General features: G+C 41.7%; 1 protein-coding gene across 2 annotated transcripts; it reads left to right on the top strand.

Moving 5' to 3' along the window:
• The first annotated feature begins 50 nt into the window (after positions 1–50).
• dse (dermatan sulfate epimerase) lies at positions 51–24,973 on the top strand. Of its 2 annotated transcripts, XM_041958796.1 has the most exons (6): positions 51–299; positions 2,827–3,298; positions 10,376–10,629; positions 16,959–17,198; positions 19,458–19,665; positions 20,581–24,973. In XM_041958796.1, the coding sequence occupies exons 2-6, from the start codon at positions 2,871–2,873 to the stop codon at positions 22,325–22,327; spliced, it is 2,877 nt and encodes a 958-aa protein (XP_041814730.1). In that variant the 5' UTR covers positions 51–299; positions 2,827–2,870; the 3' UTR covers positions 22,328–24,973. The 2 variants fall into 2 exon arrangements, with proteins under 2 accessions (XP_041814730.1, XP_041814731.1); XM_041958797.1 differs by lacking the exon at positions 51–299 and having other exon boundaries at positions 3,164–3,294.
• Positions 24,974–27,643: the final 2,670 nt, after the last annotated feature.

Raw genomic sequence — 27,643 nt, 5'->3', positions numbered from 1 at the left:
GGACTCTCTGCAGCTCCAGCTCCTCCGCTCAGCGTACAGCGGCGCAGAGAGGGAGGGGAGCAGCCACTTAATTCATTAGGTCTCCTTTAAGCCCGTCTCCCCTGCCGCCCCTCCTCACTCGCCAGCATGACGCTCCCTGCGCGCACACACATTCTTTCCTGCCGCTCCGCAGCTCCGCGTCGTCCCTGAACACAACTTTTCAGGCGCATCGATCACCTTCGCCGAAGCTTCTGCCGTGACGGGAGGAAATGAGCGTCGCGACGACGGGAAGACGGATCTGCGATCGGCGCTTCTGACAGGTAACGTAGCCTGATCGGCGCTCCCCTGCCCCGCTCCGCAGGTTTCTGCTGGTCGGCGGGGACAAGGCTGCTTTTGTGCGCCGATCTGCATCATCAATAACATCGATAACTGATAGAAGTGGAGGAACTGGCTGTAGCGTTTGCCAGAGAGGGGTTTGTAGACGCAGAGCAGACAGTGTCGTGGTGGGAGCCTTGTTCTGATGAAGCTGAAAGACTCCATGAGCGGAAAAGTTCGCCTAGAAGTTGGAAAAATGAGTGAAGGATCTTGTTGCGATGGAGCAGAGGGGCATCAGTGTCAGCGGGGGGAGGACTGCCTTTTAGGGCTAGAGGAGCACTTTGTGTGGCTGAAAAGGCAAAACCTCCCTGTAACCAGACCACGATGTGAGCTGACAGGTATTAATGATGGGAATAACGCTTCCTCTGAGCCTGGAAACAGCCAGAAGGCCTGAGGAAAGGTGGTTATCTTCATTTAAGTTTGACTACACAGCTGCAGTCAGCTGTCTTTATGCTGCAAAGTGGAACCATGGCAATGCTGGCATACTCCAGAAAATCACTCAGAGCAACTGGAGTCATGTCTGTAACTAAAGCAGGTCCATAGCTGCCATGAAGGACCCTGAGGTCAGGTCCTGGACTGTCTCTGGGAGTTTATAGTTTACAACAAAAACAATTTCCCTGTCTGATCCAGGTTTGATCAGGTATGAGGTTAATAATGAACTAGGGCTAGGTATTAGTGATTAATCCTTGTACAGCACCGTGCTTATATCACTGGCTGTTCGGTTCTTTTTTAGATCAGTCAAACTGCTCAAAGCTGCTGAGGTTAGAACAGTTTCAGGATTTAATCCTGGAAATATCTCATCAGAGTATCAGTCAGTAAGATTGCGACAGCGTGTTAGATGCAAACCTTTGACACGTTTCTGTCCTCTGTGCTCAGGCACATGACAGCTGGTCCTCAGGATGTTTGGACGTTTGACAGGACTGAGCTCTTCCTCACTCCAATCTGAGACACTGGGTCGACTTGCTGCTTTGAAACAGCTCATTTCCACCTTCATTTTGAGGAGGATCATTCAGGGCTGTAATCAAAAGTTATTTCCTTTATCTATCAATCTAATTCTGATTGACTAACCAATCAGTGATCAATAAATGTAGCAAAATATGGGAAAAATGAAACACCATCTCAGCTTCCCAGAGCCCAAAGGCATGTCTTCAACTGTCCAAGTATATTTGATATCTGCAGTGATATAAAACAGAAAAAAGCAGTAAATCCACACATTTGAGAAGCCAGAACCTCACATATTTTGCACTTAATTTTCTGTCAGATGTCTGAGCGATATTTTTTCAGCGCTATATAATTAAAATGTAATTAAAGGCTTGGCTGAATAAATCAAAAATGAATGGAGTAGTAATCTAGTCCCCATAAAAATACATCACAGTGGTGCTGCTGTAGATTATATTTTTTTAAAAGTACAGTGAGGTCACTTCAGAATCACTTTTGAGTAGCTCAGACCTGTTAGTCCCCACCAAAATATTATCCATCGAGTGTGAAACAGCCCAAAGCTAGTCGTTTTTACGTCAGTCTAATTCAGGCAGTGAAAACAGAGCCTGAGCTCTGACACAGTTCCAGCTCTACTGTGATCGATTAGTCCAGTTTTCTTGGTGATTTTGTCTTGGCCTTCATTCTCATGTTCACCGCAGAGTGAACAACGCGGCTCCTCGTCGGGGATAATGTCAGCATTTGACCTGACGTGCGACCCCATGCTGCCACAGGAGACGTGCGTTTGTTCATGTGCCAGCTTGAGCTTTAATTGTTTGTCAGACACAAAACGCATGCACGCCCTGGACAGCTCACTGCGTCAGAACAGACTCCAGTCTAGACGTCGCTTAAATCTCGAGCAAAGGGTTTTCCACCGGGCCTTTGCCAAGAGCTCCGCTAAGGTCATGGAATTTACTCTCATGTTCAGGGCAGAGACGGTGGGCCAACTTTTGTCTCTCTGTGAAGCCCGGCAGTTTGGTTTAGAGGTTGTTTCAGCACAGCAGAGTAATGTTACTGCAGTAATGGGCCATTTATGACCTCCAGGCCTGCTCGTCTGGCCATCTGGGCGTGCGTGGCTAGACTTGTCTGACAATAGCTACTCAGAAATAAATCTCGGAAAGTGAATATTAGGTAACACAGTGTGCAGAGGTGTAGTTCAACCTCCAGCTTGGCTGTTGTGTGGATGCAGTAAGTCGGGATTTTATGGCAGGAGGGTGTCCTTGTATTCTTGGTAACTATGAAGAAAGTAGAATTTGGAGGAAATGTAAACTATCTAAACTACCAACTAACTTGACTCCTACGTTATTGGGCAGTTCTGTGATTAGCTCTCAACTGTGCTGCTCAGTAATGACCTACATCAGTATGGAAAGCCTGCATCATCAGGACTACAGCTGTATCTAATTATTCAAGGAATGCAGGGCTTTTGTAAGAAAAGGCTGTGCAGAATATGGGCTGGCTTTCTCAAATCCCTCTCTTCCCCCCACTTTTCCCTCTCAGCTGAGCTCCTTCGGCTATGCCACAGTCCCCTCTCTGATGACACGATGAGAACCCACACCCGCGGGGCCCCCACAGTCTTCTTCTTAAGTCTGCTGTGGCCCCTGCTCGCCCCGGTGGTGGCAGCGGCAGCGGAAGTGGACCCCAGCGGAGGTATCCCCTTCATGGGAGGCAACTACAATGGTCATCCCATGCTGTACTTCAACCGGGGGGATGTGGAGGAGATGCAGTATGCAGCAGCGGGGACTCATCGGGACATGGCGAGGAGGATCCGTGAGGCTGGGGAAACCATGCTAGAGCACCCCGAGGAGTACCTGCCCCCCTGGAGCCCTGCAGAGTTCAGTGCCCGCTGGAACGAGGTATACGGGAACAACCTGGGGGTGCTTTCCATGTTCTGCCTGCTGTACCCCCACAGGGCCGGGGCCCTCGACCTGGCCAAGGACTACATGGAGAGGATGGCGGCTCAGCCTAGTTGGTACATTTTTTTGTCTTTTTATTATGTCATCTTTTGAATTTGACACAGTGAGATTTTAAGTTGCAGTCAGCTTATTGTAAAAAAAATCCTCAGAAGGAAGGAGTAGGATTTACTTCCTTTTTGTCTGTTTTTCTTTTTACAGAGAAAACTAGAGATCTACTCAGAGTTTACAGATGGTACCTGATATCTGCTCTGTTCTGTTCTAGTCAACCATATCTCCAGAGTGTTCTCGTTTTTCTCTGTGGGCAGAGCCCTGGTAAAAATGCATTGTGGTCCGATAAGTCTGTGGTCCAGGAAATATGTTTAGCAGCTGTTTGCTGAGCGTGCCCCCACCCCCAGTGACAGGAAATGAAATGTTCAGATGTGAGCTGAATAGCCCACTACAGCGTCCTGAGCTGAGACTGGAGCTCAGCCTCCAGGTGAGCAGACAGGGGTTGACTCCACTCTGCTCTAATTATCAAAGCGATGTGATCCAGGGCCTCAAAAGGGTCTTTAATGGTGTCTTTTTTCATTTATTGTCCAATAATGTCAGAAAAATATCTGGATTTTTTGGAAAGAAAGTATTAAATTTAGCCAGAGATCAAATTCTAATATTTGTGTGAAGGCCTACAACTAATGATTATCCTCAGTTTTGATGAATCTGTCAACATTTCCTTTATTTAATAATTTTGCTTATAAACTATTGATTACAAAGAAAATAGTGACATATGTTCATCATAATTTTCCAGAACCTAAGGTGTTTTGGTCTATAAGCCACAGAGAATCACTTGTGACTCCTTAAAAAAGCAGTGTATGTGTGTGTGGCCCCCAGTCACAGGTCACATATGTTGTGAACAGTTACTCAAAGACTAATTTTTTCGTCTCAGAGTGATTCATCTGAATCTTGTCAGCAGCTCGAGGAGCTGAAACGATCCAGTAGTTTTAAAGAAAAAAGCCAGAAGCTTCCCCCTCCCGTTAATCACCTCCCGACCTCTGAGATTAACCTTTGACCCTTGTTCCACTTGGAACCAGTGGTTTACAGTACTGCTATGCTTAAATATGAAATGGTCCTACGATAACTGTGTGGTAATCTGACTAATCACAGTCAATCTAATTAGAAAAGGTGCACCATGTAAGCACAGAATTGGCTAAAAAACTCTGTATTGACACCAGGCCCCTCGAGACAAGGCCTCAAGGTCAGGCAATAAAGCAGGACCCAACCTGACATCTTCTCGCTGTAGAAATGCATATCAACACATAATTTACTGTTGTACATGTTACCACTCACCAATGGCCACACAATAAACTTAAATAAGCTTTTGGCGGCCACTGGGGGGTCTGGGGATAAAGGGCAGTTGCCCACTTTGCCCCTCTGGTAATGACGATTTGTTGTTATGCCTTGTCTGAGTACGATCCACACTTAATCTGGAAGACTGTTTCCACGACATATTTACCTGCAGTGTATAGTCCTGGCTCACTGAATCCCTCAGTGATCTTTAGTGTGACATGAACATGAGGCATGTCCAGAATGTTTTCTTCTGTTTTTAAGGGTCAGGTCACCCAATTGACAAGCAGATTCTCACATGCAGTACCTTTGGTAGTAACTAGAGATAAGACTGTTTTTCTTGTCCAGGTTTTGAGATATTCACCTCTCAGATATCTGCCTCAGTCAGAATACAGGAGGGTCCTTACTGTCAGCATTATTCATAGGATTTAGTTCCTGGTAGAAATGAGTCCCAAAGAAAACCTCTCAGAGTGAGATAAGTGGATTATTAGAGTAACTGCACACTGGTTAGTTTTAGTTTTTTTTTTTAATGTAATTTTTCATACCTGTGAGCAGCAGACACAAAGGCTGGATGTAGATATCTCAGAGAAACAAATCTGCAAACCTGGACAAATCCAACCAAAGCTACCTGCATGGCTGTTGTACATACCACCAGCGGGAAGTGAGAAAATGTCATTCTGTTGAAGTTTCCCTTGAGAACTGCAGGTTTCCATTCCCGTTGTAGGCAGAAATTGCGTAACTTCAACTTCCACATGGCTGACTAAATTCTTATTAAACATGATGTCAACTTTAGTTCCCTTTGCGTCTTTTGCCAAGTCAATCTCACCACAAGATCCATTTAGTAGCTGTTCTTGAGCTTTCCATCGCATCAAGACTCGATCAGAAGTTCAACTTTCCATTTCTCTGAACACTCCAGGACTTCTCATCCGTCTTGGCTGGAAAGTCCATGGTTGACCTTGGAAACAATCATTTCCAGTCAGTTTTTCAATCTTAATGAGTGACTTTGACTTTTCAAACATATCATGCTTAGTGTTCAAGTGGTGGAACACAGCTGCAAAACAACATTGTTGCCCATAATCTCATTACTCTTTCAAAACAGTGTAGGTTTTTATTTTTTTTTCTGCATTTTAAGGCCATAATGAGAAACCAAATGAAGAAAAACATGCACATGATTTACTGTTATTTCATAAGTGGAAATTGTACTACTACCAAATTTCCCCGGCTGGGGATGAATAAAGTTTTATCTTATCTTGTCTTATCTTATCTTATCTTATCTTATCTTATCTTATCTTACCACTGAAATGAAGAGTGCTACAATAGTGAGTAGTTCATATGAACTCATGAACACATTACCATTAACATGGTGATTCTGTTTGAAGACAGACATTCAGAATTCACATTTATACCCAATACGCTAACTTCAAGTGTCAGTGTAAAATTACTTACATACATAAAACAAATAAGATTCTGTAAGAACCATTTGAAACCTCCAGACCATAGTTCATACTGTGAGAAGTACAACCAGTAAGTCAGATGAATCCATCCCTTCAGCCCATGATGGACCGTCCTCAGGTTTTCAGAGCCAGCCATGGCTGAACGTCATGCAGGCTTCCTTATTTCCCTATCAATTTGATTAAGTTCAATGAACATTAGTTCTGCCTGCCAAGTGCAAAGTGGCAGGGAAGTGGATTACAGCCATTCACTGCTTCCCAGTTCTCCATAGCTTTTATTTCAAAGGCTAAAGGAATGAAGGTCTCAGAAGTGATGCTGGGAGAATGGTTACACCCTGTTTTGGGTCCATGGCAACCTTCTACTGTTCATTCATATATGTCACATACTCTCACATCCTTAGTACTTGCTAGCTAGCTGTGGTGACTTCTTAACATGAACTAACTTACTTTGAGTGAAAACTTACAATTTGATTGGTTTGTTCAAGCATGTACAAACACTGTGTACAGTTATCCACAAACCAAAATCATGCAGTCACGAAAAATCTCATAAACTACAACATCACAAAAACGTAACAAAAGAGGAAGAGGAAGACTGCTAGCTGGATGTTACAGATTAAAAAATATATTTATAAAAAAAATGGCTTTGTGAATGTTTTGTAAGGAAGGAGATGCGTTTGTTGAGGACACTTAATGTGAACAGCTAGCTTGTTAACAACTTGACAGGATGCCTTTAAAGCTCAATCTTTTCAAACTAAGTACCATAAAGTCTCAATAAATTGTGTCCTCTCAGTGGCAGAGACCAGGCCTTTATTTTATTCACGGGCTTATAGTAGAGACAGGCCTTTATTCCTAATTTCCCCTGTCCTGCAGGTAATACAAACTCAAAACTCCCTCCATGTTTGCGTTTTGTCTTGATAAATATATTGTTCACGAATTTATAGTGCATACATTATGATGTCTATCATCAGTTCAGTCAGTTATTGAAGTTGTCACAAAAACTTCAATAACGAAAGTCTTCATGTTACTAAAGAGAAGCTGAGGTCATTCAGCTGAAGTCTCAGTTGCTCAGTGCAGCACGGTCAGAGGTTTTGCTGCGACTGCCTTACTTGTTCCTGTATGAGCTGTAGCGTATAGTGGCGAGTGTTAGCTAATGTTAGCAGACTAACTTCCAACAGATATTGCTCTATGACTGACATTACCGAGTCAGTTCTTTGCCTTTACAGATCGTCTCTACTTGTGCTACTGCTACATTTTAGCATTCATCGGTGTCCTGTAATTGTGGTTTTTAGTGTCTTGGCTAACCAGTGCTCTCTGCCAGGCCATATTTTGTAAAATTTGTGATAATCCCAGAAGTCATAAATCAGTATATCTGTGTTTATGGATGCAAAATATTTCCGATCTACCTTTTAACGTACATTGTTGTTTGATAGTGTAGGATTAAATGTGGATATCCACTGTCTACATACATGTTTTGTAGTGTGACTCTATATCCTGTGTTCTATTCCAACAATTTTCCTGCCTCAAGGCATTTTTTCTCCCTATAGCCTGGTTACACAATTTTTTTGTTGACGATAGTAAAGTTTACAGTCTGAGATTTTTCTATAGACTTGATCATTTCAGAATCAAACAGCGCCTCTGCCGCTGTATTCCCCTGTCTGAAAATAGAGCTGGAGAAACAGAATCTAAAGATTGAAGTGCTCCACTTCTGCACAAATGCACTTGGAGACTCTCACAGCGCTTGTTCCCAGTTTTCAGGATCGGCTGACGTGTCATGTTTCTCACAGTATGAACACAGCTGACAAGTCAGAAAACATAGTCCTGTTCCCTAATCTTGGAGTGAATCACAGGTACCAAATGAATGAATGTTTCTCGCCTGAACTCTGGGACAAACTCTCTCTTACAGGTACTAGCCCCCCTTCACCCTTCATGTAGAGGGAGAAGGGGGGTCAGGGGGTCTAGCAGCTTAATCCTCATTTTGCTGCATGGCTGCTATGTTGCCTCCAGCCATTGAATAGGAGGAAGGGGATTTCCCAGCAGCCCGATTGGAGGGGGTTTGGACGGTGTGGTATTAGTGCAATTTGCAGGACATTTTTCACAGTACCAGTATGTGTGCTGCAGAGCAGAGACGTGAAGCCGCTGAGCATGTGTTCTCACATCTTAAGAACACACTGAGTTTTCTCCTTGGCCGCACTTTTATTATGGTCACTGAACCTCTGAGGGTTTGTGCAGAGCGGCTGCAGGAATCAGTCAGCTGTGGTCTTCATGACCTTCAATTATGCCTCTGACAACTCCAGGAACAACGTTCCAGTGGAGAACTTCTGCTCTGCGGCGTACTGCTACCTGCTTCTTCTCCTCTTTTCTTTTCATACAGGCTGTGCAAACATACAGAAGTGAGGTTTGGTGTGCTTTGGCACAAGTCAATATACAGTTCAATAGTGACTTGGCATTCATTTTATTCTAGTCTCTCTTTTTGCCGTATGGGCAAAGTGCAACATAAAGAAGCTTTTTAATCCATCTGGTGTTCATTTGCATGACCAGACAGGAAGTGATTTTCAAATAAACCTCAGCTGCCACTTAACATGTGGAAACCATGTATTAACAACATCTAATGGATGAACCTGTCCAAATGGAGTAGTTAGTATTTAATAATGTAATAGGTGCTATACTTTTTTGCCATTCCATGCTCTGTTTTATTTTATTGAAGTCATTTCAGCTTGGAATCTGTTGTATTATTTCAGACACCCCTCTTCCCCCTCCTCACCCGTCCAACCAGGTATCGTTGATTGACTGATGACTTTTATGAGTTAATGGAGCAGCTGGGAGTTTCTGGAGGGTGTTGAGTAGTTGGGGTCTATAGAGAGCTGAAGTGAAACCAGACCAGATGTAAGAAAGAAACCTCAGTTAACAGCACAGTGACATTTGTAATAGCAAACAAATGACGCAGTATGCAGCTGTGTGATATAAGCGTCCTCAGCAGTACGTCGGTTCGTCTAGAATGAAGCCTGTTTTGGAGAAAAAAAACCATTATTGTACTTTTTCAGTCTTAACTTGTGCTCTTGAATTAAAAGAGCATGAAATGGCATTTGTAGCATTTTGACATGCATTTCAAGGATGTGAAAAAAACAGCATTATTCAGCAAAGAGTGGTTAATAGCTGCATTCCTATTCCCTTACAGTAACATCTTCAGGCACATACACCACTGTGTGGACAATGCAGTGCCATGGACAGTTCAAATGAGCTGGGATTTAATGTCATTTTGTTTTGATTGTCAACAGTGATGTGTTGACTGGCCTCAGATTTCACCTTCTGCATTATATCTGATATCCCTTAAACATACATTAAACATGTTAAATGTTATGTTTGTGTTTAATACTTTGTGTGCACTATTTTTTCCCACAACACTAACCAGCCTCAGTGGTCCAGGCAGGATTAGTGGTACATATTTGTTTATGTCATATTTTTGGTTGAGCAGCCTTTAATGAACACCATTTTCAAAGGTTACGTCACCAGCTACTCAGACTGCTCAGTGGTGGACGAGGAGAATGGACAGGGATGGCTGAGTAGATGTTCATTCAGCAGAGGTCACAGTTGGGAAGGAGAATGGATGGATGTCATGGATGTGGGAGAAACTGTTGCAACGACTGTACAAGTTCATTTTCATGGGAGCTATAGTTCTTTTAAATGCTAATAAATGAATCATTGTTTCATTTTCACTTTGTTAGGATCATAAAGATACAGCTTCTAATGGCAGGTGCTGAAGCAGACAGTGATTGAGCTTACATAGTAGATAGTCAACTGCAAGAACGTCTTCCACCTAAACTAAACCCCCCGACTAGAGATGACATCATGGCTTTGGCACTGTGTTAGATTTCAAAAAACCCTTGTTTACATCTCAGCGTGATTCATCGAGTCAGCTCACGGTAGTTTAGAATACAGCTCTTGGTTTCATCACCACATCTGAAGTTCATCTCTCTTTGATTAAAGTGAGCAGAATGTTGCCTGAACACCTTTCACTTTTTTACAACACCGACGCTTTGCGCTCACAGAAGTCAGCGTTCTTACATCCTAGTTAATCAGGGGAGAATCTGCACACGCTGAACTTTGTCTGTTTATAAGTCTAGATTTATTGGTAAGCAGCTGTAATTGTGGTGTAAAACGGTACTTAGCATCTTTATTTTGCTTTCAAGGGGATTAGATGTTTTACAGCTGTGTTAAAGATAATTAAAAGGCTTTGCAAAGACAAAGGCTTCTTGTTCATGACAAACTTTCCTCACACCTGCTTACCATTGAATATTTATTTACCATGTGCTCCACATATGTTTGATGCCTCGCTTTAGCCCGTTGTTGTTGTTTGTCTTGCAGGTTGGTCAAAGACGCTCCCTGGGATGAAGTTCCTCTGGCGCACTCTTTGGTCGGGTTTGCCACAGCTTACGACTTCCTGTACGAATACTTGAACAAGGGCCAGCAGGAGCGTTTCCTCCAGGTGATCGGCAACGCGTCGCGCCTGATGTACGAGAAGTCGTACGTCCGAGGCTGGGGGTTCCAGTACCTGCACAACCACCAGCCCACCAACTGTGTGGCTCTGCTCACAGGAAGCCTGGTTTACATGACCCAAGGTGAGTGGAGGGGGATTCATGTCTTTGTAATGTGTAGGTGTTTTTGTCCTCATGGTAATGACAAGAGCGTTGCTCAATATTTATATCCAACACTTTGGTCCAGAGCGTAAAACCTGAACAAGAAGAATGACCAAAACATCAGTATCACCACTGCAACACTTTTGTATCGTGAGAGCCATGAACGTTGTACGCTGTAGTGGTCATTGGAATGGTTTTAGACCTTTAGTTCATTGTGTGTAAATAAACAGCACTTGGTCACCATGGTTTCACTGAGGTTTCACTGGCTGATATCTGAGTTCCCTTTATGCCTTTTTATTGAAACTGTATGTCCGCTGGCTTCAGCCGTCTCTGATATAACCTGATCAAGGATTGTTGCCCTCCTTCACTCGTTCCAGCTCTGTGGAGATGGTTTGAGTTAAAACCTGAAAAGAAACCTTGCTCTGCATTAAGAACTAAGCAAAACTCAGGGACTTTCATTAGTCTGGTTTTCATTTTAGAGGTTCAGTCTCACATTACAACAACTTTAGGCTGACTTGGAGGATTTCCACCTTGCTAAGGATGCACTTGTGGATGAGTTAAAACAAAGAAAATTCAACAATTTTAAACTCCTCCCCTCAGGAAAACAACACACAGACACTTTAATCACCACCTGTCGTTAAGCTAACTTCTTTTTGCACTACCATTTACATTTGCACGACTACACTCTCTTAATGTGTCATTGTTTAGATTGTGCAGTTTTTATTTATTTCTTTTTAATATATGTCTTGTCACAGAGATTTGAGAGTAACGCAATTTCGATTCCCTGTTTGTCTTGTACATATAAATAAAGCTGACTTTGACTTTGACTTTGACTTGACATAGAACAGCAGGTTTTGAGATATTAAATATTCACAGTAGTGAGAGTAGCTTCATTTAAAAGAACTAATTCTCATCTACATCCAAGATACTTTCTCATCACATGTTGCAAATCTTTTAGCAGGCTCTTTGAACAACTCTATGAAGGGGTGGAGCTAGAGGTGGGGACTATTCATAGCTCCACATGTACTAAATGAAGGCAAATGTGAAGAGTAACATCTAAGCCATTTTTTGTTAATTAGGTTTTACAGTTCATACAACAGTTTTGTGAAATTAGTGGAAGGTTTAGATGGATAACAGGTTGACTAAAAAAGCTAGTGCTATAATCAGTTATGGTTAGTAACACTGAAAATAATTCAATAACCTGCCAATATTTCACAATACTCAATGAATGAGTTACTGGTTCTGTCTTAAAAAATGCCAGAAAGTAGTGGAAAATGTCCATCACAATTTCCCAGAGCCAGAATTGAATTAGTCAATTCTCAATTGCTTTTCTTTGTCATAATGGATTGAAGATTGAATATTTTTGACTTTGGATAAAATAAGACATTTGAAGACGTCGTCTTAAGTAGTCCACAAAATAATCTCCACATTGATTAATAATGAAAATAGTTCTATTTTCCAGGTTGCAGTTAGTATAACGTGTGCTGTGTATCTCATCTAGTGGTCAAAAAAGATTTTTTCTTTGAGGATGAGAATCAGAAAATTTCATCAAATCTAGCATTCTGTGAAAAAACAGGTTTAGCACATAATTATTCCGCATAAACTCATACTGAACCTTTGGCGTCCTTTGAAAAGGGACTATGTTTTTTCTGTTGGGGTTCACATATTTTGATGTGTTGTCTCCTAACGACTGACTGAAATTGATTATCTGCATGGTGAGACTTGCCAACCTCCGCTTGCTTATGAGGGGAACTCTGACTGGAATTTCAGTGTAGCCTGCCTGAGGTTATCTGCCTTAGCTGCACTCAATCCTTTGTAATTGTTCTCCAGATGAGCTTCTCCACATAACTTTGTCCCATTGTGCATTAAGTTTCAGTCCTTTCCTCCAGCATTTCCCTTGTGGGGCCTGACATGCTGATTCAATACTTGATGTTTATTTCAGCCTCAATATCCTGCACTAAATATTTAGTGTAGCTGCAGAGAAAGACCATCAGAAGGTGGATGCCTGAAGTGCAGCTTGCTTTACTTAGGATAGGGATTTGATTTTTGGTACAAAATATCCAGTCCTGATGTGAACTAAATGACAGCTGGCTTACAGAGAACCACTGTGGTCACAGTGGTTTTATTTGAGGCTTTTTTGTAGAGGGCAACAACAGGCACTAAGCTCTGTGAATACTCAGGAGAGTTAGAGCCTCATTTCATCTGGTCTTGATCTCAGGAAAAAGCTGTGGCTCTGCCTGCCTGTGTTACCTGGGGAGGGGATTGTGCTCAGCCACTGCATGGGTGCTTTGTTTATGACAGGCTTTGTTTGTTAAAGGTGTTCTTTACAGCAGACCTCTTCCAGAGATGATGCTTCTGTACTTAGCAGGGTGACAGAATAGTGTAAATGACTGCTAACACATGGACGCTCGGGTGTCGTGTGTAACACTGCGCAGAGGCTTGACTGCATTCCATTATGGTATACGCATCACTCATTTCCTGTGCAGGGGATGACATTACATCCAAATATTATTCTGTCAAGACGGCTGTGAAGGAATGGAAAGTTTCCAATAAGCCCCGTCAGAATAAACTCTGTCTTCTTCTGGTTCATAACACAAGCTTCAAGGTCTATGCTGACATTTTAGATTACGTTACTATTTTTTATTATTTTCTGCCCTAAAATAACAGTCTTACAAGGAACGATTGATGTGTCACTCATTGCTGTCTGTGAGTTTGGTTCTTTGGCTTAGATAACCAGATAAGAAGGCAGCGGCTGAGAGAAGTGCATTCCAGATACAAGTGTTTGCTTGTTGGTGCCTTGAAGCTGAATGTTTAATTGGACAGAACTGTGCACAGTTCATCTAAAGTGAAGCCCATCTCCCCTGTCTGTCACGTCTTTGACACCGGCCACCCACACTGTAATGTCTGCCAGTGATGCATGAATCTGTAGGAATGCCGCTGTTGATGCTGTGTTCTCGGGCGCTCATCATGACACAGACTGGCATCCTGTTCAGAAATCTGGGAAGTCAAGCACCTACACTGTGATACCCGGCCCCACAGTCCACATTTCTAATTAAACTGGAGAGCAAGAATACATCTGAACATCAAAATTCAATAGAGGTGATGCTCTTATTTGCTCATGCAGTGCGACGTGTAGCAGCATTAGTGGTTTAGCCACATTTCTGTTAGCATTGAAGTGTTTATACTTTCAAAATTATGCATGTTTTCGGCAGCAAGTAGAAGCATACTGCCAGCTAGCCGCAACAAGACAATAATCATTCAATTGATTCACTGATACTGATGTTTAAAAGCCATTTAACTCAACAGAGAGTGTATGCATACAGGTGGAAGGAGAGAAACTATTCATTCTGTAGAATAATTCCAGCTAATTAAGAAGACTATGAAACTGCACTGCAGGCGGACAGATTGATTTTTGTGGAGTCATTTACAGTCATCATTCTATTATTTAACGGTAGATATTTATCGGTGTGAAACAGCTTCAGGACGGACTAGTTTTTAGAGTAGCTTGTGCTTTATAAAACTATAAATAGACATTGCTGCATAAGCAACCTTCCTGACTTATTTCGCTGACTTTATGACTCCTCTGTATTTCTTGGCATTTACAATGATCCTATAATTGTCACCAGAGACCACAGCAGATCAGAGAAAATCAACAAACATGGACATTGGGAAAAAGCTCATGAGAATTTGGTAAAAGCAAGTTTGATCATTTTGGTCGTAGAAGTTTCTGAGTGGGAGCCTGTACGGCATCACGTTAATGCACATCCCCCACAATTGAGCTGTCAGCCTGTGGGGAACGTTGCATATCATTACTGACTCTGGTCTAACCCTAGTATGAAATCAATGACAAAATAATTACCAGCTCCCCATTTAGTTATAAACGAGGTCCTTTCAACTGTCCTCCATCAGCCGTGTGTGATGTTCTGATGAAGACAAACTTAAGGAGCAAAGGCCTAATCCCTCATCTGACAGCAGCATCACTCCCTCTGACAGTCACGAGGCGAACAGGCCACATTATCAGACTCTGGAAGGACACTACATACATGTGATGTTTGTCTGGTATGTTTTTTTTTTCCTTTTAACATGGGTTTTATTTGATGATTCTCTTTTTTGTTGGTGTCTGTGGTATTTAAGTGATTGCTGTGGTGTAATTGTATGTTCAGCATTCTGTAACCAGTTTTGTTGGATTTTATGTTAATGACATTGTAGCATTTTGCTTTGTTGAGTCACGGTGACTGCTGACAAGCTGCTGATACTGCTGCTGAAAATATAAAATGCATCACTGAGGATATATGTCAGGGAAGGCCGCAGTTCCCATCAGCATGTTTGTCTCTGTGCTCATTTTTTTTTTTTTTTTTTTTTTTTTGGGGGGGGGGGGGGGGGGTTTCCAGTCCAAACTCTGTTCTTCTCCATCTCGTCTCCAACAGCAGCAGGCAGCTGTGCACTACTTGCCAAACAGCAGACAAGGTTAGAGACAAGCTACTGAGGCTTAACACTTAGCAAGCTAAAAGGCTGGCTGGTGGAAACCAAAACAGAGCTAAAAGGAGAGTATTAAACTGCTGTTTGCTGTGAAGCCAAGACTTTATAAGGCATTCCTATGGCATATTTGATCATTTCAGGTTGTTCATTTGCCTACAAATGGCCAAAAAACTGTGAATGCAGCTTTAAATATATGCAGTGATTTTAACCAGAGTGCATCTAAGACTATAATGTTTATTATTCCAACAAAGCCGTCATAAGAAAAATGAAATGAATCTTTTAAAATGTCCATTTAAGGTTTTTACTTTTGAGGAAAGTGACTGAAAAGTCTTCCAGCCTGCACTGCTTTGAGGCGTGGCCTTGGACCGTGTGAGCGCTGGTGAAGCTCTGTTTGTGTAAATACGGTCTTTGTGCGAGCCAAGGGTTCCTGTTTGATGGTAAATACCTGCTCTGTGTAGGCCAGCGGTCCCCGAGCCCAAACCAAACACTGCTGGGGACAGCTCCAGTGGGCGGACTCGGCCGGCTGGCGGGTGCTGGCCGGTTACCGCCGATGGCCCTGGGATTCCTCAAAGAACTGGGGCTGTAGTGTTTATGTGGCCGCTTGTTCTTATAGTCAACTCCATGTGTGTGATCCAGTGTGTGTGAGAGACAAAGTATACATGGTGTTTTGTGCCATAGTGGTGTCACGCTTTGCATAACCACAGCTAAATGTTGTGTGTGAAAGGTTTCTTTGGGTAACAGACTTAGAGAAGGGTTTTTCATTAATACACACTCATGTAGTTTAAAACACAAGGCCCTGTTCTTTTTCAAATGTATGTTCTCTCAGGTCCTGGAGTGAAAATATCCTCGATAAGCTAAGCACTTTCATGGCTCTTGGTTGCAAAGAGGATTACTGCTCACCCATTTTGTGAAAAACTGTACAAGTCGGACAAACAGTGTGTTGTTCTGTCTGCAGCTTTTCTGTTTTTCTGATTGTCTGAATGTCACTTTTGAAAATGAGCTTTTTGGTGTCAGGGTTGGCCCTTTCTCGGCCAACAGTTAACACTGGAGCAGAAAAGATTTTTGAATATGAAAATGGCTCTCATGCTAAAGTTATCCACATAGAAACAATGGAGCTCCTGCACGAACAGAAACAGAAACAATACAGTGTGTACATTTTTTTTCACCTGTTTCTTACAATTACAGTACAAGGCATATAAATAACTAACATTTTAAGCAGTTAACCGCTTGCTGCCATTTGTGCAGCATCAGAACATTAAATGCACATACCTGTGGGACTTAAGGCCGGATGCATTTCAGATATTTTACATTTAATCTGGACACAATGGCCCAACAGCCCCTGAAAGGAGTTTGACATCCTCCAACAATCATACCAACTGTCAGCAAATCATGTATTCTACAGTATTACCTGAGGTCAGCCTGGACAAAATTATGCGCAAATGTGGATTGTTAAATTTGACAGGAAGAGGGTGTTCAATATACACTGAAAACACTTTGCTGGTGAAAAAAGGGGATGTCTGGCCATAATTTGAAAATATTCATCCATTCATACTTAATTAATACATGTAGTGCATTTCAAAGTATGAGTGCTGATACTTTGAAAGCTGCTCTCTCCAAGTTCATTTTCATATTTCACTGAAATTAATTCAAGACTACCAGAGAGCTAGAGAAAACACAGTCACACATCCAAAACCCTACAGTATGTTTTGGAAAATTAAAACAACATTGTACTACATAGGCTGCAAAAACATAAGTACTTTGGTGCAGCCCTTTGAGCAAATTAAGTAAACAATGCAAAACTACTTAACCTGTGAAACCATCTCAACTTCCAGGTTACCTCCAGGAGGCCTACCTGTGGACCAAGCAGGTCCTGTCCATCATGGAGAAGTCCATGATCCTTATGCAGGATGTGACGGATGGCTCTCTCTACGAGGGAGTGGCATACGGGACTTACACCACCCGCTCTCTGTTCCAGTACATGTTCCTGGTGCAGCGCCACTTCGCCATCAGCCACTTCGACCACCCCTGGCTCCTAAAACACTTCGCCTTCCTGTACAGGACTATCCTGCCCGGTAACTGTCACTTCACCTGCTGTGGCCGCCGCACTCGTTTATTTTTTTAAAAAGCTGTTATGTGATGTGTTATGTCTCTCCAGTGAATATATTTAGGCAGCAAAATACAGAGCAGGTCAACAATCCATGCACAAATGTTTACTTAGGTATGAATGGTTGACTCATCCAGTTAGTCCTTACTAGAATGCCTTATCCTGAGAGTTGGATACATTAGGTTAGATGTGAAAATAGCCTTAGGCTGCCACAATGGAGAATAGCTTCTCCTCTGAGCTGATATGGGGTATGCATGCGTGTAGTTATTACCTTCCTGGATGCCTTTCAAAGCTGAGCTGAGACCTGCAGGGATCTGTGGTGTCCTGGAAGTTTTGTCTGAAGGTCAGGAGGAAGGCATCAGTGGAGGAGGGGCCCCTAGGTCAGGCTTGGACATTTCACAGCCCCCTGCCAGCAGTTTCTGCATTGTGGCTGAGCAGCACTACTGCACTCAGAAAGCTCCTCTAATTACATCAGCCAGGAGCTACAGATCTGGAGCCACAATGGCAGACCGCCTGCCCCCCATAACAGCCCACATGATTGCTGTCCCCTCACTGTCTGTCTGTGTTTTTGGTTGCTTGTTTGCAGACAGCTGACAGAGAGCAAATCAGAGTGAAGAAAAATCATGTGTGCTCAATTTTACCTCAGTTAAGCTGAAGTTGAAAGTGAAAGTGGTGAATGAGGCCAAGAGTGAAGAGGAAGCAAGAAGTAAGCACTGGATAGCGCTGAGATGTCAGTTGTAGTGATACTGTACAAGGAGTAAGTGCCAGTGGAAATGCTGAAGTTACTGCCAGTTGAAGTGAAAGCAAGGGAAGTGTCACGTGACGTCTAAGTGCTACAAGACATCTGCAAGCATAAGTGGTACTAACATAGCTGAAGATCACTGAAAGGAGCTGAAATGTAAGCTGATAAACAAGTGATAAAAGGAGTTGGATGTACAAGTGCTGAAAGAAGTGACTGTAAATTTACATGTCAGCTGACATGTTTGAAATGTCAATCGAAGTGTAAGCACTTCAAGAAGTGAAAATACCAGTTAAGGAATAAGAACTGAAAGGAGTTGAAGTGTAAGCACTGAGTTATTTGAAGTGTCAGTTGTACAGTATAGCCACTGTCCTCTCACTCACACACCGCATGTGTCTGTGTAGGTCTGTGTGCTTACATATAGCTGACAGGAAGCAAATGCTAAACATGTACAGCTAGCATCATAGCCCCAAGATGAACGTTAGCAACACTGCTCATTTCCACGTGATCATTGCAGATAACCCATGTTTAACCAGCAGCAGCATTACCTCAATGCTGCTGAGCCACGCTCAGGGGGATTGTTATGGTTTTAGGGTTTTCTTAGTCCGTTGCCTGTTTAATTTTGATGGTTCCTCTCCTCGTGTGTCATGCTTTGTTTTACTTCTTGTCTTTGTGTGTTTTCCCGCCTGTTTTCTGTATCACATGTGTTTCATTAGCGAGTTAGCCTCTTGTGTATTTAGTGTATTGTCTTGACTTGCTCGTCAGTATTCCTTTCTGTGTGCTCTTCTGGTTTGTTCTTAGTTTGGTTTTTGCAGTTCTTCACCTCTTCTTGGATCTGCTTTCATGCCTACATCCTCGGTTTTGCTGCCTGTCTCTTTTTGTGGAATGTATCAGCTTTATTTTATGAAAGCTTGCTTTTGTTTTGTCAACTTGTCTCTCTTGCATTTGGGTTCAACCCCTTGCTCCCCCCACCCCCCGCATGTACAAGACTGTGACAGGAATAGTGCAATGAGACTTCACTTGACAGAGTGTTTCTGTTGCAATTTTTGTTTACACTTAGTTGGATTGGATTGATTTATGATTGGTTATGATTGGTTGACAAATGATTGACTGTGATTACACACTGTAGTTTCTAAGAACCCTCTCACCACCAGAGTGCAAGGTTTTTCTTGCATAATTATAGACAACAAAACTGCGTGTACAATTTGCGCTTGGTTTGGGACTGAGCTGGGTCACAGCGGAGGGGATTGAGGTTCATGTAGGAGGGGGGACTTTTGTCACACATTCGTGACCACAGGCCAAATATTTTGTACTGAGCTGTGGTAATGTGCAGGAATTTACTAAGAATTCACACATTGCTTAAAATGATTTTTTTAATGCATTTTTGATACTATAAACTTCAGTCAGCACATCAGCATTTCGTACATTGCACCTCTATGAACAGCCACCACTGAAGTTATCCTCTCTGTGTTTTCACTGTCTCACCAGGATTTCAGCGGACTGTAGCCATTGCAGATTCCAACTACAACTGGTTCTACGGGCCGGAGAGCCAGCTGGTCTTCTTGGACCGTTATGTGTTGCGTAATGGCAGTGGAAACTGGCTGGCAGATCTGATTCATCAAAACAGGGTGATGGAAGGGCCAGGGCAGGCTGGAAAAGGCCAGCGATGGTGTACTCTCCACACAGAGTTCATCTGGTGAGCTGCTGAATTTCTTTTCATAGTATTTCATGGGAAATATTTGGCTGCAGCTGTTCTGTTTAGGGCTCTAAGTAAAGGATATCAACCAAAGAACCGTTCTATGTGTTGGTAAAGTACTTTTCATTTTTTTCATACCTTGCATTTTGGCCTAAATTTCCTACACAATGACTCGTCATGGCCAAACTATTTGAATCTACATCTGTACCTAATGACTATTGTGGTAATTAATTAATGGAATGTTCAGATATTTTTTAGATGAGTCATTTAATGTAGAAAATATCAGAAAACTAAGAGAAATGCTGATCACAATTTCCTAGAGCTAAAGGGAGTGCCTTCAAATTGTTTGTTTCAGCCGATCAAAAGTCAAAAACCCAAAGTGTTCAATTCATGATATAAAACAGAGAAACTCAGCAAATCCCCTAGAACCAGCAAATGTTCGACATTTTCCTTGAATTTGTATCTCAACTTCATCCTCTGGTACATTCACTGAAATATGCTTATTTGCTTGTAGTAAGTGTCAGCTATTTCTTTATTTAGTCTTAAACCCTTTCCACATGAGATTAGTATTTCTTAGTAGTAACAGTAGTAATCTGTAAAAAGTGCATGGTCATCTGATTTTAATCCTGTGCAAACCTGCCATGTCCATAACTTCTAAAGTAAAAATTCCACAGTAAATGACCTACCCTATTTTACCAAACACAGAAGTCATGATAATATGATAATATCAGTCCCGTGCGAATCAGCATCTCAGTGTTTTAGGGTTGTTGTTGCTGTGACATCATATCCGGGGCATAAATGTCAATAAAAATTGTCATCACAAAATAACCACTGAAACACCTTAAACCAATGAGAATGTCCATCAGTAGTTGCTTTTTATCCAGCTGATAAATGTCCTCTTACGGCATTCTGCAGGTATGACCCAGGCCTGATTCCTACTCCTCCATCAGATTTTGGAACATCCCAACTCTACTACTTTGAGGACTGGGGTGTGGTGACGTACGGCAGTGCTTTACCTGCAGAAACCAACCGTACCTTTCTCTCTTTCAAGTCGGGGAAGCTGGGGGGACGAGCCATCTTTGACATTGTTCACAGGAACAAATACAAAGAGTGGATCAAAGGGTGGAGGAACTTTAATGCTGGCCACGAGCACCCTGATCAGAACACTTTCACTTTTGCGCCCAATGGTGTCCCATTTATCACTGAGGCACTCTATGGACCCAAGTACACTTTGTTGAACAATGCAGTGTTGTTCGGCCCAACTATGTCAGGGAGTTGCTTTAAACCGTGGGCGGGACAAGTTACGGAAGCCTGCGATTCCAAATGGTTGAAGTACAAGGTGGGGTTGGCGGCTGATACTCAGGGCAGAGTTGAAGCTGCTATGGAGAGACAGGGAATGGTCTTCATCCGTGGCGAGGGACATTCTGCTTATAATCCAGAGCTGAAGATCAGGAACTTTCAGAGAAACCTGCTCCTTCTTCACCCACAGCTCCTGCTCCTTGTGGACCACATCCACCTGGATCCAGACAGCCCAACCAGGGCAATGAGTGCCTTCTTTCACAACACGGAACTTCCATTCCAGGGTTCAAAGGTAGATGGTGTTCATGGAGCATTTGTATCGCATGGTGAGGATAAATATAAGATGTTCTGGATGGATGACACAGGTTACAGTAGCAAAGCAGTGGTGGGTTATTGGAATTACCCTCGAGGATACCCCTATAATGGGTCTAACTATGTGAACGTCACAATGCCATTGAGGTACCCTCACACTAGGGTGGCCTACATTTTCTTTGGACCAGGTGTGGATGTACAGAGTTTCAGCCTGCGTGGCGATGACCAGAGAGTGGATATCTACCTGGCCACCAAGGATCACACCTACACCATCTACCTGCTGACTGGAGAGGTCACCAGCAAGCCTCTGTTTGCCATGGTGCTGCTGGATCACAAGAAGATCGTGTTCGAGAAGGCGGCGGCTGCGGTGGACAGCTCACCTGAGGAAGTGGAGGAATACGTCAATGTGATGGAGGATAACCTCCAGCATGTCAAGCCCGTCTTCCAGCAGATGGAGAGACACATCCTAGGCCGAGTTCTCAACACCGCCAGCTTCCGAAAGACTGCAGAGCGCCTCCTCCAGTTCTCCGACAAAAAGAAGACAGAGGAGGTCATTGAGAAGATGTTTGCTATGTCGAAGAAGCAGGGCAAGAGTAAAGGGGGGAAGAAAGTGAACCTTGGAGACAAGCTTTCTGAGAGTCTACCAGACATTTTTGCACAGATTGAGGTGAATGAGAAGAAGGAGAGACAGAGGACTTCAAAGCGTGCATATGAGGACAGTCCAGAGGAGGGAGATGCAGACTCGCGGGCCTTCATGGATTATCCAGATGGCCGCAAAAACAGAAAGGGGGCCTTTGTCAAGGGCCGCAAATTCAAGGAGGTTCACATGGTGGCCACGGCAGGGAGTGAGGGTCTCTCCAGCACAGCCTCCTACATAAGACTCTTTCTCCTCCTGAACACTTTCACCTTCTTTTTGCTGCTGGCTGTGATACTGACTCGCTTTCAGAGGGGTCGAAGCTTGCATACGCAGAGATGTTTCTACACCATCCTTCTGATTGACTGCTTCATCTTACTGTACCTCTACTCCTCCTGCTCTCACACACAGTGCTGAGCATGAGTGCGTGAGGGCTCGTCCAGCTACAGATCCAATGACCTGTTGTTCACGGTGAACTAAATGCACCCCACACCTCAGTTTGAGCCAGATCTTATTAGGACATTAGGGCTACTTTTGGGAAAAAAAATCTGAGATTTCAAGGAAGTATTTTTAAGTTGTACATGTACTAGAAAAAAGCTCAAATGTTATGAGATTAAGTCATAATTTTACAAGAAAAAATAATGTCATAATGTAATACAAATATATTTCATGACGCTTATTTGAAGGTGAGGTGAGTAATTGTGGACAAAGATTGTTGATATTGACAGAATTTGATATTAAGTGAATATTTCTTTCTTCCGTTCTGTTACGAGCACTCACACAAAAATAATTTTTTTTGTACATGGCCTTGGTTCTGTAAATGGGAAACAAAGTGGAGCAGGCCAAATTACGCAGCACGATTCCAGCCAATCAGCTGGCATTCGTGCTTATGCACAGGACAAGGGGAGGGGGCAAGGAGATGATGCTAATGTGTAATTACAATCTGAAGAAGGAGGGATGGTAATATCAGCAGTCTTTCTCCAGAATGAGTCACCCCCCCTTAAATACTTATCCCTCCTTTGTCTGTGCAGACTTTTCTCACAACATTATAAAATATTACTCAAGCTATATTTTGATTTTTATTCTTTTTGAATGGTAATTTTTTTGTCCAAATTACAATCTAAGAGTAGTGATATTATTCATTTTATTTTCATAATATGATTAAATATGATTAAATCTCGTAATTTTTAAACTTTTCATCGCGATATGCTAACTTTCTTGAAATTACCACTTAATACTCATAATAGTGTGACTTTTGTTCTCATGATGTTATGACTTGTATTTTCATAATATCATGAGTTTTTTTTTCTAGAAATTAGGACTTTATTCTCATAACATTATGACTTTTTCCATGAAATATTATGACTTTTTCCATGAAATATTATGACTTTGTTCTACAAATCTCACTTTTTTTTTTTTCTATCAGTGGCCCTTATAGTCATGAGATCTACCTAATGGGTGTTCAGGAAAAACAACTGATTCCAAATAGGAATTGATGAATTGCCAAGATGAAACCAGACCACCTCTGATGTAATAAGCTTCTGTGGAGCTTTCGAACCTAGTCTGTGTGAAGTTTGTCCTTTGTCGTGTTCAGAGGTCCTGCCTTGTATCAAAGATCTCAAGGTTAGCCACTATAATACAGTTGCCTCATCTGTACTTGAGATTTTCCCTGTCTACATAGTTCAGAAAATACATTTAAATGTATATATGTGAAAGCAAGATATATTTTTATGGTCTCTTTTTTACCATTTGTAAATAAAATTACTACGTGCATAGCTGTGTATCCATTGTGTGTTGTGTCCGGTGAATGTGTGAACTCAAAGGAGAATATTCAGTATGTATCGTCTGATGGCCATGACCCATCACAACTTTAGCTAAAACAAGCAAATGAAGAAGGGATATTCAACACTTTGACAACACAGGGAGCTGTAAGCAGAGATATGTGTCTAAGAATGGATTTGTTTACAACTATAGCTCCTCATGTGGAGGCCCCTGAGTAGAGACAACTGCTTAAACATAATCACTGACAATTTAGTAAAACACAGTTGTAATAATATCAAATATGTCTTCATAGGAGGAGTTATAATTGTTGAAAAATACTGTACATTAATGAACACTTGATAATGCCCCCATGGCTGGAACAACTGCATTATACTGTGTCATGAAGCATTTATTTAATGTGTGCTGAGTGGAATGCTGAGTGAAAACAAGCAAATACGGAATCACAGCAGTCTCACTCAAGACCTTTTCACATGTGACAGGAGTAAAGGCACATGTGTGAGTAATGAAATGAATGATGGCTGATCCACTTTGCTGCTTCAGTTTCAGGATCCCTGTATTATTCATACTGGCTCACTGTCACAGCTTAAATAGATTGTTAATGTGCCAACTAACAGCTGTGTTTTTCCTACCATGACAAGTCAAGATGTCTGCTGTAAAAAGCACCTAGCACTAGCCTTTTTCTATAATTAGTAGTGTGCTCATCTGTTTTAACGCTTCGCCCACGTCATATGGGACGGATGGTAGAGATGGCAAGGCCTCCCATGTTAAAGTCATCATCAGACAAGATGTTTGTACGACTGCAGAGTTGTTCGTCATGGTTGAAGAGACTGTGCGTTGACAATTGAACATTATATCTATTGCATTTTGGTTTAAATTGCTTTGAACAACAGACTTAGGCTGTGTCCATGTTTGCTATGAGCCTACTGTATTCTGAAGCAGCAAGTCAGATACGTCAGAGAAATAAGAAAACCTGAGCGTCCCAGCTGCAATTACAACTTTTATGTTGATGTGAATGTTATTTCTCATAATTACAATAACTTTGATATGGCATGAACCCAACATTAGTGTCCCCCAGAAACATCACAGCTTAGTTCAGTTGTTGTATACGACATGCAGCTGACATCTCTTTTTAGCTTGTGGTTTTTGTATGTCCAGCACATTTCTTTGATATGTATGTGTTATTACATTGGTGGATGTTTATCAGAACTGTTCTCGTGCTTTACTTAACTCCAGCGTTTACTTATAAATATGACATTTGTTTGAAACAAGGTGGTGAAGATGTTTTTTTTTTTCATTGGCTTGTGTTTTCTGAAAGGATACGCAGGATATTCTATATTTTTCTTTTTGACAACAAATTCCATGTAAAGACCCAAATGAACAACGTGTTGGTCTGTCTCTTAATGCTTTTTCCTGCCTTGTTTGTGTCTATCAGCCCAAAGCCCAACCATTCATACTGAAGAAACCCCCCCAAAAAGTGTTAAAAAAATATTAAAATATGTAGTTTGATTTTTAGAAAAACCTCAGTCATTTCCTAAAACAGCAGGTAACTGCAGTTTTTACTGAATGTTAGTCAGACAGGAGGAAATAATGCATTTGTCTGGGACTATTTTCAGCAGTGGATTAATATGCATTTGGTGCTCTGGTGAGTATTTACAGCAGCAGGTAGGTGTATGTGGGATTGAGTCAGAATAAACTGCAGTGTGTTGTGCCACCATAGCATCATTACTGGAGGTATACTATAGGCTCACATGATTATGGACGGCTTAACAGTCATTTAATAGTCATCCTGCCTTTGAAGTATTATTTTATCGACTATAAATATGCCCTTAACCCTGTTTGTTAAACACTTAAATAACTCACTTGTGGAATCAGTGCTGAATGATAGAAACTACGTTTGCATTATGAAAAACGTGTTGTCCAAATGTACAAAATGTGTTTGCAGACAAACAGATTTTCTTGAGTAATTCACTAAGTCTGGCTAAGCAGTGATGGATTCCTGAGCTGTGGTAGGTTTTATTTATTTAATGACAATGTTGATACACATCTGTTGTAACTCTGCAAGTCAACACAGTCTAGACACTCGACTCGTCCTCGCCCTGCAAGCCTCACATGCATCAACGTGCCTCAGAGCTGTCTCATTTAAGTGTTGCTCCATGCAGTAAATAACGCTGGATTGAAATGATAAACAGTAATCAAAAACAGTCCCATGCAAAGAACCAATCAGGTGTCAGTACTGTATTTTATCACAAATGGAATAAATTCCTTCTCAAAGCTTTCTGGTATTTTTCTTGTCTTTCTTTCTTTCTTTTCGGCAAAAAGAAAAGAATTTTCTGTCTGCCACTGTTTCGTCTTACTGGTCAGTTTTTTTGAGGGAGGGAGCCATGCTGTGTGCACAGCTCTGATGTAATCGAGAAGCATCATTGGCTGAGAGCCTCTGGCCTTTTGTTGACTTTGTGACTTTCATCAGCTCCTAACTCAGGAGTCATACGCCAGTAAGTGAGTGAAATGAGAAGAATATCTTTCCATTCCTTTCCTCACAAAAATGCTGTGGGTTGTTTTGTTACGATTGAGCAGATAATCACTTCCAGATGTGCTCCATATGGCTTCTCTTATATAAAAAGTGACCTCTGTTGTCTGTCCTGGTCGAAACACTTGGCGATGGATGGAAATGATAACTGATTTGTTTACTTTGTCTCACTAACAAATGAAACCTCACTGTGAATAATAGGCTGAGGCTCTGTTTATATATGAAACCAGCACTGATAAAACATGCACCTCATGGAGAGGCCAACCTTTTCTTTCTTTCTTTCTTTCTTTTTTTTATGGTGGGGGTTTTGAATGTGATATGAAATGCTGCCATCTGCTGGCTGTGTAACCACACATCTCGTTTTAAACTAGTCTGTAAATGTTTTTCAATATTTACATAGATCAGAAGCAAAATATTATCTATAAGTGATTTTCTTTTAAACTCTAAATAAAAAACATTTCCACAACATTTTTTATATTGCAGTTTATGACATCAAGCCAATAATAATAAAAAAAGAAAAACTCTGAAAGTTTTTCGGAAACAACACTGCAGCTGTTTTCTTGTGATAATGTTAAATTACTTTGGAGCATATTTCAGTTTACAGTGTTCTTAGAATTACTCATGGTAATGTTCAAAATGATTTTATTTATTTGATTCATTTGATAATTTGTATTGATTTGAATTTCGACCATGTGCACCAGTTTCCCTTCTTTATTACGAACGTTTAGCCATTTTGCCTTCATTAGGCTGCTGCTGAACATATATTAATAAATGCAGACAGCAAATGTATAAGGAGAGTGAGGGTTATGGTATGTGTGATAAACTACTAAGCCCTTATTTTCCACTTTTTGTCATTATTGGAATTTTGTCATTTTCTCAGATATAAACAGCAACTGGAATGATGGAGAAAAAGACAGACCATCTGAGAACACCTGGGTTCAACTGCACAAAGTACTAACAGATAGGCAGAACTATGAGGTAGCTTATCAAGTCTGTTTTATGGCATAAATTATCAATATTACTTAGCCACGTCATAGGAGACAATTAAGTTTGGACTTGCTATTGCTAGTTCAGGATTTTGACGTTGGCCTACTATCTCAAAACTCTTAACTCTTGTCATTAATATATTTATATTTTCGAAATAATTAGATTTTTTGATGGATTCTGACTTGCAGTTTTGACATAGTGTTTATAGTCTTCTTGATTTACTGTATTTCAGTTTGTTTTATGCCAAACCTTTCCTCTACACAGACATTTGTTTGTGATTGCGCACTTTGAGAGCATGAACATTAGGAGGACTCTTCCAGCCACACGGTGTCGCTGCTAATTTCTGTGTTCGCCTTTCCATTGTGATTTGGACCTTATCGCTCACCGTCGACTCTTTGAATAAACTTTATTGTACCCAGCATTTGGTAACTTCTCGA

This window comes from Chelmon rostratus, chromosome 18 (assembly GCF_017976325.1).
Source record: "Chelmon rostratus isolate fCheRos1 chromosome 18, fCheRos1.pri, whole genome shotgun sequence".
NCBI lineage: Eukaryota > Metazoa > Chordata > Actinopteri > Chaetodontiformes > Chaetodontidae > Chelmon > Chelmon rostratus.
This window is presented reverse-complemented; position numbering and strand designations above follow the sequence as displayed.